The sequence below is a fragment of the Trachurus japonicus genome, chromosome 16 (genome assembly GCF_045865225.1).
Source record: "Trachurus japonicus isolate A0001 chromosome 16, Traja_1.0".
In the NCBI taxonomy this organism is placed as follows: domain Eukaryota; kingdom Metazoa; phylum Chordata; class Actinopteri; order Carangiformes; family Carangidae; genus Trachurus; species Trachurus japonicus.
In genome coordinates, this window is record NC_140922.1 from 30484174 (window position 1) to 30495266 (window position 11093).

The following is an 11093-nucleotide window of genomic DNA, read 5'->3' on the forward strand; positions in this document are numbered from 1 at the left end:
GAATAACCCAATTTTCTGGGTTGAAATAACCCATAAAGTAGTTGGTCCCCTTTTAACCCATAGGTTATTTTTGACCCAGGATTTTTTAGTGTGCAGGACCAGCATTTAATGCCCTTAAAGGGATAGTTCACCCTAGAATGATATTTCGCTCATTATCTACTCACCCTCATGTTGACTAAGGGCTGGAAGAATTTTCAGAGTCCACCATCCCTTCTCTGAGTTACAGGGGGTCTTGGCGTAGCAGTGCATTTCAATGCCACGGTAGCAAAGGGACACCAGAGCTCTTCGTAAAAAAACACACACAAAAAAACATCCAAATACCTCCATGATGCTCGTATGTAATGTCCGTCCACATTCCAAGCATGTTTGTAGCATTAGCTCCTAGTGTCTGTTGTCCGGCTCTTCCGCTGCCAGCGCGCATGCGCAAGGTTCGCACTGATACTGAGACCGACTGAGACTCGAGTCGGTCTCAGTGCGAACCTTGCGCAGACCCCCTGTAACTCAGAGAAGGGACGGTGGACTCTGAAAATTCTTCCAGCCCTTAGTCAACATGAGGGTGAGTAGATAATGAGCGAAATATCATTCTAGGGTGAACTATCCCTTTAATGATATGATATTGGTTGATAACTTGCCTTAATGCTGCATGGTCCCAGACAAATTCAGAATTAGTCAAATAACTGTAAAATATCTGGACTTTGGGGGGTTTGAGTTTTTATAAACATGGTCTTGGTGTAAACAGAGTCTCTTCACCTGCAGTGACTTTGTTTGGGTCCATTTAGTTGTGAATCTCAATCGTTTGTTTCACCTGCAGCTCTGAAGCAGCGTCGGACTTCCCCCCGAGAAGTGTTGGTTCAGTCCAACACCACCGTCTTCCTGCCCTGCCCCGTGCGCTCCTTCCACGCCACCTACCGCTGGGAGAAGGACAACTGCGTCAAGAACTACCCCTGCCTCTTCGCCGGGGACTTCTGCGTCCTGGGCCCCGTCGTGGACACGCCCCTCAGGGAAGGCGTCTTCCGCTGCATGGCCACCGAAGACGGGTTCAAGGTGGAGGTCATCTCCTTCAGGCTGGTGAACAACGGCCGGCTGCTGGCCGCCTCCCTGGCCTCCACCTTGGGGCCGTCGCTCCTGCTCGCCGTGGCCACGCTGTGGCTCCATTAACTGCAGCTAACGCTAATGCTAACCCCTCATACTTACTGGCTCCCAATGACAGGAAAGAGGAGGAGCCGCTGTTAGGAGGTTAGGTTCGCAGAGCATTGAAGTACATGGTTGGGTTTGTACCGTGCCAATTCATATTTTTTTTCCCAATTTTTAGAGAGAGCCCAGTAAAAGTCGGCGAATGATTTTAGCATAAAGCTACACACAGTATCTGCAGCTGCCACAGGCTTAACCAGAGCAGAGCTGGAGACAAACATACAGACATCATTTTATTCAAACTAAAGTGACTAGGAGTTGCTGTCCATCTATTAACATGTCTTGCGATTTCGCTCTTGATTCAACCATAATCGGGTGCTTTGCAAACCTTTCCTCTCTGACTCAAAAAGATAAACATATCCAATGAGTTGGGCAAAAAAAGACAAAAAAACAACAAAAAAACCACCAATACCAGGCTAATTCTTTTTACCATTTCTCTACTTCTTTTAAAATTGACTTGATTGTGCTTATTTGTGAAGATGTTAAACCTTTAATACCACCACCATCGTACCCCTCCATCATCTATCTTATCGATCATCTTGTTAAACTCGGTTGGTATAGCTCATCAGTACTTAATAATAAAAAAATAACGTCTGGTATTGAGATTTAAAAAGCCTTAACACTTCTGGGACATAAACTCCTAAGCACAATTTTGCAGTCGAGGCAGAATACTGCAGACTCGGGCAGGACTTGGCGCTATAATTAGTGCGGCTGAGTCTGAGAACATCACTGGGAGGAAGTGTCAGCTTTTTGACAGGAAGTAGGCGGATGGGCAAGAGCTCATTCTCGAACATCACTGTGTCTCAGCACCTCCTCCTCAGACGAGGCAGTTTCTTGCATCTTTTTATCAGATGGTATCAGACGCTGTTATGCCTTGTTCACAGCTTTGTCCGTTGTTGTTTTGCTTTTGCGTTTTTTCTTTTTTTTTTTACATGCCGTCGTCTTTCCTTGCTCCGTAGATCATCAGAGCAAAACACTCAAGTTAGACTCCTCTAATGATATAAAAGAAAAAAGCAACTTATATGAATCTAATATATAAAACCTACATTAAAGTTTAAAACCCTCTTCTGGGCTTTTATTGTGAAAGGACGGTGGTAACAGGGGCTGATTGTTGTATTTTTTAAAGAAACAGAGCGGGAAACAGCAGGAGACATCCACTTCCTGTCAAACCTGACAATGCATAAAGATGTGAACAAGGTGTTTATTCCGCTATAGCAGCTTCAATTATAACATAATTATCACATCGTCATAAGGGGCAGATGCAACAATTCATCGTTTTTGCCAGAAAGAAAAGAGAAGAAAAAAAAAAAAGGCTCGTTATTAGATCTGTGACGTATGTGACGTATTTTATTGCTCTGCAGATGCTGATTTCTACCATTGCTGCCTACGTACGTGACAGTTTGTCTTGATGGTTTGGGGTCTTTAATGCCATAGTTAGAACGTGATATGTAACCACTGACTGCTTTTTCCTTCCCCCTCCCTCCCTCCCCCTTATCCCCTGGGACACTGGTGCAAATACAAGCAAATGTCTTTCTTTCTTTTTTTGTTTTGATGTCATATTTGTGACTTTACGCTGTGAAACAAACGGTTTTAACAGATTCCAATGAGACGCTTCAGCAGCAAACCACAACAACCGGCGCTGAGAGAGCAACCGGAAACAAACACACCTCTTTAACCTTTTGTAAATGGACAGATAAAAGAATTTTTGAATGTAGCTGCAGTTGAATGTTATTGAAACGTCCAAAAAAAAAAGGAAAAAAGAAAAGAAAGAAAGAAAGAAACCCTTGTGAATACAGATCGTCTGGCTTGTGCAGTGATGAATTATGCAGCGGATTAGCATGTTTCTCCAGAGCTTTTTGAGAATTACCATTCAGTAATGTTACATAAATCTGTCCGTGCCCCGGCCTTCCACAGTGGCAGAAATGTCATTAATAACTAATTAGACAATGGAGCGGCTTCGTCATGCACCGTGCTGAAGAATTTATTTAACGCCGTCGTCGAGCAGCGAGAGTGCTCTCAGCTGTAAGAAAGAAATCTCAAGGTGTTGGCGGCAGCGGCGTCGTTTTTGGCGGCGGTGTTGGTGTTGTGTTTCCTGCTCGGCTCCAGCTCTGTTGTTGTGTTGTGTGTTGCTGCTTGTTGGGGGGAGGAGGAGAGGAGAGGAGGGGAGAGGAGAGGAGGGGAGGGGAGGGGGGCAGATCTGCTTGCTTTTTTCTGCATTGCACTGATGCGGGTTACTGACTGTGCCAAAACAAAAAAAAACAAAAAAAACAAAGCTGTGTTGAGCCACCACCTCATTCGCCCGTCGCTTATTGCTTGCTCTTATGTTGATTTTTGCGAGAAAAAAAAACAAAACAAAAAAATCCCTCGTTTCTTACCTTGCATAATATTTTGTGCCAGACCAACCCTGAGCGTGTGTGTACATGTAGCTACTATTTCTACTACACACAGACACATACAAAAACAAAACCTACTGCAGCTCCAAACATGATGCATATTAATCAATCTCGTCTTTGTGTCTCTGTGGCGGGAAATTAACACCAGCCACCGGCCAAGAGCTGGTGAAACATTTAGCAGAGGCTGTTCATGAACTCCACAGGAGACTAACGCGACGTTTTTGTTTCCTCTATAAGCTCTTTTATTACTGTAACTGTACCGGCTGTGCATCTGCTGTTTGTTCTGTGACCGGATTCTGAAAGCGGAAAAAGAGGCCTTTTTACTTTTTCCAATAAGACAAATGACGAAAACCAGGGATCTGAAGCTTCCTCACTGTCCCAAGTCCACACTATAAACACAAAAAAGACATAACAGGTGGTGTCTTGTGGTGGTTGGTGGATGATTTAGTGTCAAACATTGCTCGCGTCTCATTTCCTGCTTTATTTGAACCTTTTACTGTGATAGACTTTAAGGCAAATTAATTATAATAGAGCACCAACATTACAGTGGAAGAAATAGTTACATTACAGTAGAAGAAATTGTAAAATCAACATACAAATCTTTATTTATAATGGAAACACACACAAACTATTGTAAACTGAATATTTCTACGATGCAGTAAGCCATATTTAAACACATTTAAAGCAAAGTGTGAGTGTATTTTTGTGAGTACAACAACAACTGCATCCAAATCCTAATCAGCTTATTTATTCTAAACAACAGCTGTCAGATAAATGTAACACTGTAGTTAAAATATCATTAGATGTGCTCACGGTGTAATGTGGCTATTAAATCTACCTCTAATGTCAAATTAGCTTTTTTTTTATTATTTATTTTCATAATTGTACTGTATTTATCTCTTATTATTGATAATCCACCATTTACGGTTCCATTCTTTGCAGGTAGAGTCTATATATATATATAGTGTGGATTTGGGACGTGAGGTTTGTTTTCTGGTCACCTGGTTGTGTTTTCCCGCCTCTTCATGAGGAGCTGAGGTCCTCAGGGAGGAGGAGGAGGAGGAGGAGGAGGAGGAGGAGGAGGTGGTGGTGGAGTTCAGCCTTCATCATCATCAACATCAACTCAACAGGGCTTCTTCGCTACTCTTACAGGAATTAAAACTAATTGAAAGCATTTACTAACAGTCTCCACATCTCCTCCCTCCGCCCTCCCTCGGTGTTCGAGGCCTTGCTTTGATACAGATATCCACGCGGCCGCTGTATCGTAGCGTTGAGTTATCGCTCGTTCACATCTGTCATCGTCAGCCGGTCCGATAAAGGCTCGTCTCCTTCAAAGCGAGCTCTTGATTTGCCTTCAGGAAGAATGAAAAAGAAAAAAAAAAAAAAAGTTTTTTTTTTTTGTTTTTTTTCGGTGGATCGTGTTAAAAATCTGCTAGAAATGAGTCGACGTCGACGTGGAGCGGGTTGCTGTTTTGTTTGCTCTGGGGTTTTTTGAGTGTCAAGTACTGTACATGATGTGTGCCCACTATTCTGTGTCTTGATATATATATAATTTAAAAATTAACATGCCAAACTCTATTATTATTATCATCATTATTATTATTATAATAAAAAAAGAGATTTATATTGGTGCCATGCCAGTCTAATGCCATCTCATAACATGTATTTTTAAATAACAGATATCTATAGTGCAATAGATATTCATGTAACAAATCCATATTGACATGTGTTTCCCTGAACATGTGCGGTGAAAATTAATAAAATATAAGTATAAAGACAGAGCAGTTTTGTCTTTATTTCAAATATTGAGACTTTTTTTTCGGGATTTTTTTTTTTTGAATGATAAGACTACAGTATAATATTGTTAGCATGTTTAAATTTGAATAACAATGTCAAAAACATATAGTTGAATGTGCATTTATGTGTGAAGAAGCATATTCAACTGAGTAAAGACATTTTTGGTTTATATTTTATATGCTAAAACTGAGATGTAGAGGAATGAATAACTGTCACCACTACCAATGCTTGTTCTGTGCTTTACTAGTCCTCATGGGTGCAATTTTTGATTCATTATCAGTGATGGCCAAGCTCCCAAAAAGTCATGCAATAGAGGGTTAATCAATCATTTAATACAGTTTGTTGTGCCTGTACAGGGAAAACAGTCTTGGACAGACAATGTTCATGCACTAATTTAGTGTTTGCACCAACCAGATATTGCACATAAAGGTGTGTTTTGCAGAAAAATAAAAATGTCAGACTCGCCCAAGGTTGAAAGAAAAAGTGATTAGAGGCAAAAGACTGCACTTAAGAAATAATACTAGCAATCTAAAAACAAATTGAACTTTAAGATAGAGCTTAAAAAGTGTATGAGAATGAAAATAATAATTCCCCTTAGTGTTGCAGGCTTCTCTTCGAGAGATTATTATATTAGATGTTGAAAGGAAGGAGGTTTTTTGCTTCCCTGACCACCGTTTACTCGGACGGGTAATTTACCAATTATCTTCCAGGCTGATTTCACTCGCTTTTTTAATTCATAGTGAGCTGAACCAAACTGGCATCTGACCAGGCTTCTCCATGTGCAGCATCATAAACAATGGTCACAACCTGTTGTTGATGATGTCGTCCTCCTTCTCTGCTACCAATCGATCAATAAAGCCATGCACCAATCAATGATCAGTGCACTGCAACTGGTGTCAGAGATTATGTAACCAGCAGCAGCAGAAGCAGCAGCACTTTGAGCTTGATGAATGTTTTATAAGTGAAAAATCTGTTTAAATATCCTAGCGAGGCCTCCGCTTTGACTTCAGCTTTTAAAAGTAAATGAACTAGAGTATTATCACCAGATGGAGTGAAGTCAGTTGTATGCAACCTAATTAGTTCTGTCAGGAAAGATGGATTTTCATACTGTCAGTGCCACGTTTTAATAGCTTCCCTTATAATGGCTACATGGGGAAAAAATGATTACAAGATTTGATTTTTGCTCACAAATTGTCTCCCGTTTTTTTTTTTTTTAACTGTGAAAAGTTAAACTGAATCTTTCAGATGTTGGACATGAACGGACAAAGGCCGGCAGCTTCTGCTCGACTTCTGCAGACTTGTCATCCTGGATGAAAACGTGGTTCGTCTGGCTCACAAGCATCAGGCCAGATGGAAAACAGAAAACAGGAGCAGAAGGCAGAGAGGTCTAATCAGGAAGCATGACACAGCATGACAACACAAGGAAAACCTCTGACACAACATAACATAACACGACACGACACGTAGGCACAAGTACAGCTGGCAGGTGAAAACACAGCTGAGTCAGAGGTAACATCCCTAAAAAATCTTGGCAATGACAAAGTTAAAGCAGTGTATTCTGGGTAAAGGAAAAAAAAAACATAGTCTGATGAGTAATAGGTTGAACAGAAAATAATATGACATTGAAAAACAAGTGAATGAGTCAGTGACCGTGACAAAAACTGCATCACAAGAGAAGCTCAATGAGACTCGATGAGTGGAACGAATCCCATTGAATCAGAGGCGGTGATGCTCTGCGGTGCCACCAGGAGGTCAGGACATGCACCTACAGCTCAGCAGGTTGGTATTAACAAGTTCTCATGGCTCATGGTTCCCTAAAAATACAGTGGAGAGGAGACACTTCCTCTGTGGCACCATATTGATCATTGTGCACATTTTTTCGGTTCTGTTTTGGTTGAACTGACATGAAAAGACACTTCCTTTAAAAACCATCAGCAGGTCACCGCAGCAGCACAGGAAGAAAAGTTCTGGGTCCTAAGTCACCTTGAAGGCAGCACCAGAGGCCATGTCCGGCCAGTGGAGGTTGATGATTGACATGTGAGCTTTTTGGACTAATGGAGCACCAGACAGAGGTTTCACTGGTTTCACTGGGCAGGACCAGAGGCCTTGTGTTGCAGTAGTGATGGTTAGAGGTAACCAGCTACGGCCCGGACCAAGAACTTGGTGGTAAGGGATATTTTTTCTGATAAAGAGCAAACAAATGCATCATACTTTACTTGTAGAACAAAAGAAAAAATCCAAAAACTCATTAGCTTATTATTAAATAAATTTAAATTTAAGAGGTAATTTGTTCCTGCTGCAATCGTGTTATATAACACTTCTTAAAATGTTTTTTGTGTTCATTTTCTTTCTTTTTTGTGTCATTGTTGTGTGAGCTACTGGACTAATTTGAATTTCCCTGCTAGGGATGAATAAAGTATTCTCTATTCTATTCTATTCTATTCTAATCTGTACTTTGTGTTTGGTGCTATTTTGCAAATAATAGCCTAGCATTAGCATAACTAAAGACGAACTGAAACTCTAAACGTGTTAAATATCAGGATATTAAAATGACGTTGACAAAATGCTTGGTTTAAGTTTTCAAATAAACTTTTAAGGTGTGGTGCGACGACTTTCACAGATAGGCAAGCAGAGCTGAAGTAGACCCCCCGCCCCCCCAGCCATGAATCACAAAGTCAATGTGTGGTTAAGCTGTTTAATGAACCATCCACACTAAATTATATTAATATTATAACTAGAATACAGAACTGAATCAAAATGCTTGAGAATTATATTACACATGTAAACTGAATAAATATAAACATGTACAGTGGTGTGAGTCTACATACACCAGGCTAAAATCAGGACTTCTGAAGCTAACGCTAACAGCTAAAAGCTGCTTCACAATTCACCTGAGTGCTCAACATGTTCACTATTGTGGCAATATACTATATGAGAAATTATGAATTTTCTGGATTAACTTGCTTTTGGTTTGTCTTCATTCACTGAGCTAACGAGCCACTGACTAAGAAAACACCATTGTTGAAGTAGCTAAAGCTGCGCCGACCGTCGACCGGCCACGGCTTGACCAATCACGCTTGTCTGTAGCTATGGTAAACAGCTCTAGGCAGTCAGCCATCAGGCCTGTCCACAATGCGTAACTATATGAGTAAACCTTCAGAATAAGCTGTTGACTTAAGTCTTTGTCAACAAGATAAGGTCACACACGAAAAATTACAAAAGTGACATGTAGCATGTGCTGCTAGTCAAGCTAGCATACCAAGACGGTAACGCACCGTGGCCAACAGGGGGCAGCAAATTATAAGCTGCAACATCAGATTGTTTAAATCAGATGGAAGACAAATTGCTTCCATTTCAGTATAATTATTTATTTTTTCCTTTTTTCTGTCCTTTAACTGGTCACTGCTCGCCTTGCTAAAAAACACTGCTGTTGCAGCGCGGGAATGTCGTCAAACGGTCAACGTGAAATTCAAAACATCAAATAGCTAAAAATACCATGACAGATTTGTGGAGCTGATTGGTTTAATCAGTGTTGTGTTATCTCATCTAGTAATGGCTTGTAATGTAACGGACATTTAGTGGACATGTAAAAAGTTACGCTCAGCTTTTAGGTGATGTTTTCAAATATTTTTTAACACGATATTTCCTGTGTTATAGCTCGACACTTTCGTCTTTCCTCCATACACACAGGACAAAGACGTGACATCACCAGAAGTGTCTTCTTCTTCCCGTCGGAGGTGAAACCAACCTGTTGAACAGGTCACACTGTTCCCCCACAAAGACAAAGTGTGAGTGTGTGTTTTACTGTGTGTTTCCCAACACTTTCCTGTCGAGCAACACTTGTTTCCACACACACATTCAAAGTGGCACACGGAGCCAATCCTCCTTTGCAATTAATTTGTCGCCCCCATTCTTCTTCTGCAGTTATCAGGAACTCACACACACACAGAGGAAAACAAGGACCCTCTTTTTGTACACACACACACACACACACACACACACACACACAGAGAAAGAGAGAGCGACACAACCAGAGAGGAAGTTCACATGTCAATCTTCTCAGTGGTTGTGTTGGCACAGACACAGACACAGACACAGGAACAGATTTTAAAACCAATTCCCAGAAAGTAAATGAAACCGTTTCCTTCTGCAATTATCTCCAGATGTCACAACGAGACTTAAACAGAGACGACGTGGCTAAAATGTAAAGTTTTTGTAGCGACTGTGTTAAAAATACGACCTCATCCTCATCTCTGGAAGAAAAGAGGAAAACACACAGGCCTGTATGCTGTTTCATATGGTACAACAGAAATAGTATACTGTTTTATATTTAAGAGCAAAAACAAAACAACAACTAAACACTAAATGAATATATAACTCTGTCCATATGTCATTGACTAATGATGCATTAAGCAATTAGATAAAGGTCGCAGTGGAGGTGCGACTTGTGTTTGTAGGTAAAAAATCATCTGTGACTCGCGGCGGCAGATTCAAGCAGTCGTAGTTATTGACTTGTGTTTGTGGTTTAGAAATATAAAAGAAACAAATATTTTTTGAGAAATTATTTTAACTCTTATTGCACAAGTTCAGATTTCTTCCACAACTTCTCATTGTTTATACAGGTGAGTGAATGTGTTTTGCACCAAATATTCTGCAACAATTTTGCAACAGTTTTTTGATCTGTGACTTGTAAAATAGGATTTGTGCAACCGTAATTATGAATGTATGATGGTGTAACCGTTGTGTTGTGTTTGTGGGGGGAAAAAAAATCAAATGTATTGATACATATATGTAACTATTGTATACAACTAAAAATTCCACTGTTACAGGTGTTCAAGAGTTTTGCACCAAAAAGCCTCTCCCATGACATACTGTAGGGGGGAGGGTTACTAGTCTATCACAGGTTCAATATATAGAGATGAACAAAGGAAACACACTCAGTCACATCCAATCTATTGCACATGTCTTTGGACTGTGGGAGGAAGCCAGGCCCAGGAATCAAACCCTGAACCGCCACTGTGCCACAGTGTGTCTTTGTCAATTTAAGTCAATATTTCCCCCTAAAACAGACAGGTGAGGAAATAAATCAAATTCCAACTTGACACCGAACCTAACACAGCTCTGCCCAGAACAGCTTTTTGGCAGAGCTGCTCTCAGACCTCTGAGCACTTGATTAAATTTTTCAGTCGTTGCATCACAGGTATCAATCAGTAGCTCACCTTCCTGTACTATGTGTAACCGGTTACAAAGAGATTCCTGTAAGACCAACTCCAACTCCTTATAGAGGAGCTATAGAGGATTTGTATCTTAACTCTGCTACATCTTTACCGTAATTTCAGGAGTCATTGTGATGGTTTAATAAATGGTTTAACTTGTTTTGAGGGAGAAAACCAACTTTGCAGGATTGGGGGCTGCCGACCCGGTGTCCCGCAGCTCTCATCTCTGCAGCACCGCGAAACTAACACGCCCTGTAACCTGAAATCTCTTGTTTATGACAGATAAGACTACACAAATATACACATCGTAACATCGTATATGATATATATCGTTATCTCCCACTCTGTTGATTCATTTCTCGCCGGCCTTGTTGTAAACAATGGCACATGGCCCGGAGGAGGGTTAGCAAAGCAGAGGAAAAGCAATCAGACTTCCATAGACCCCATTTTAAAAAAATATAGATTTTTATGTCTGCTGTTTATATTATCTGCAACA

General features: G+C 40.7%; 2 protein-coding genes across 2 annotated transcripts in view; both read left to right on the forward strand.

Moving 5' to 3' along the window:
* Window positions 1–3927, forward strand: part of LOC146972631 (semaphorin-7A) — a 51179-nt gene extending 47252 nt beyond the window's left edge. The window contains exon 14 of the mRNA XM_085803040.1: window positions 812–3927. Within this exon, the coding sequence (XP_085659166.1) occupies window positions 812–1158 (347 nt within the window). The 3' untranslated portion in view covers window positions 1159–3927. The remainder of the gene's footprint in view (window positions 1–811) is intronic.
* Window positions 1–11093, forward strand: part of lingo4b (leucine rich repeat and Ig domain containing 4b) — a 363055-nt gene that overhangs the window by 73844 nt on the left and 278118 nt on the right. The window lies entirely within an intron of this gene.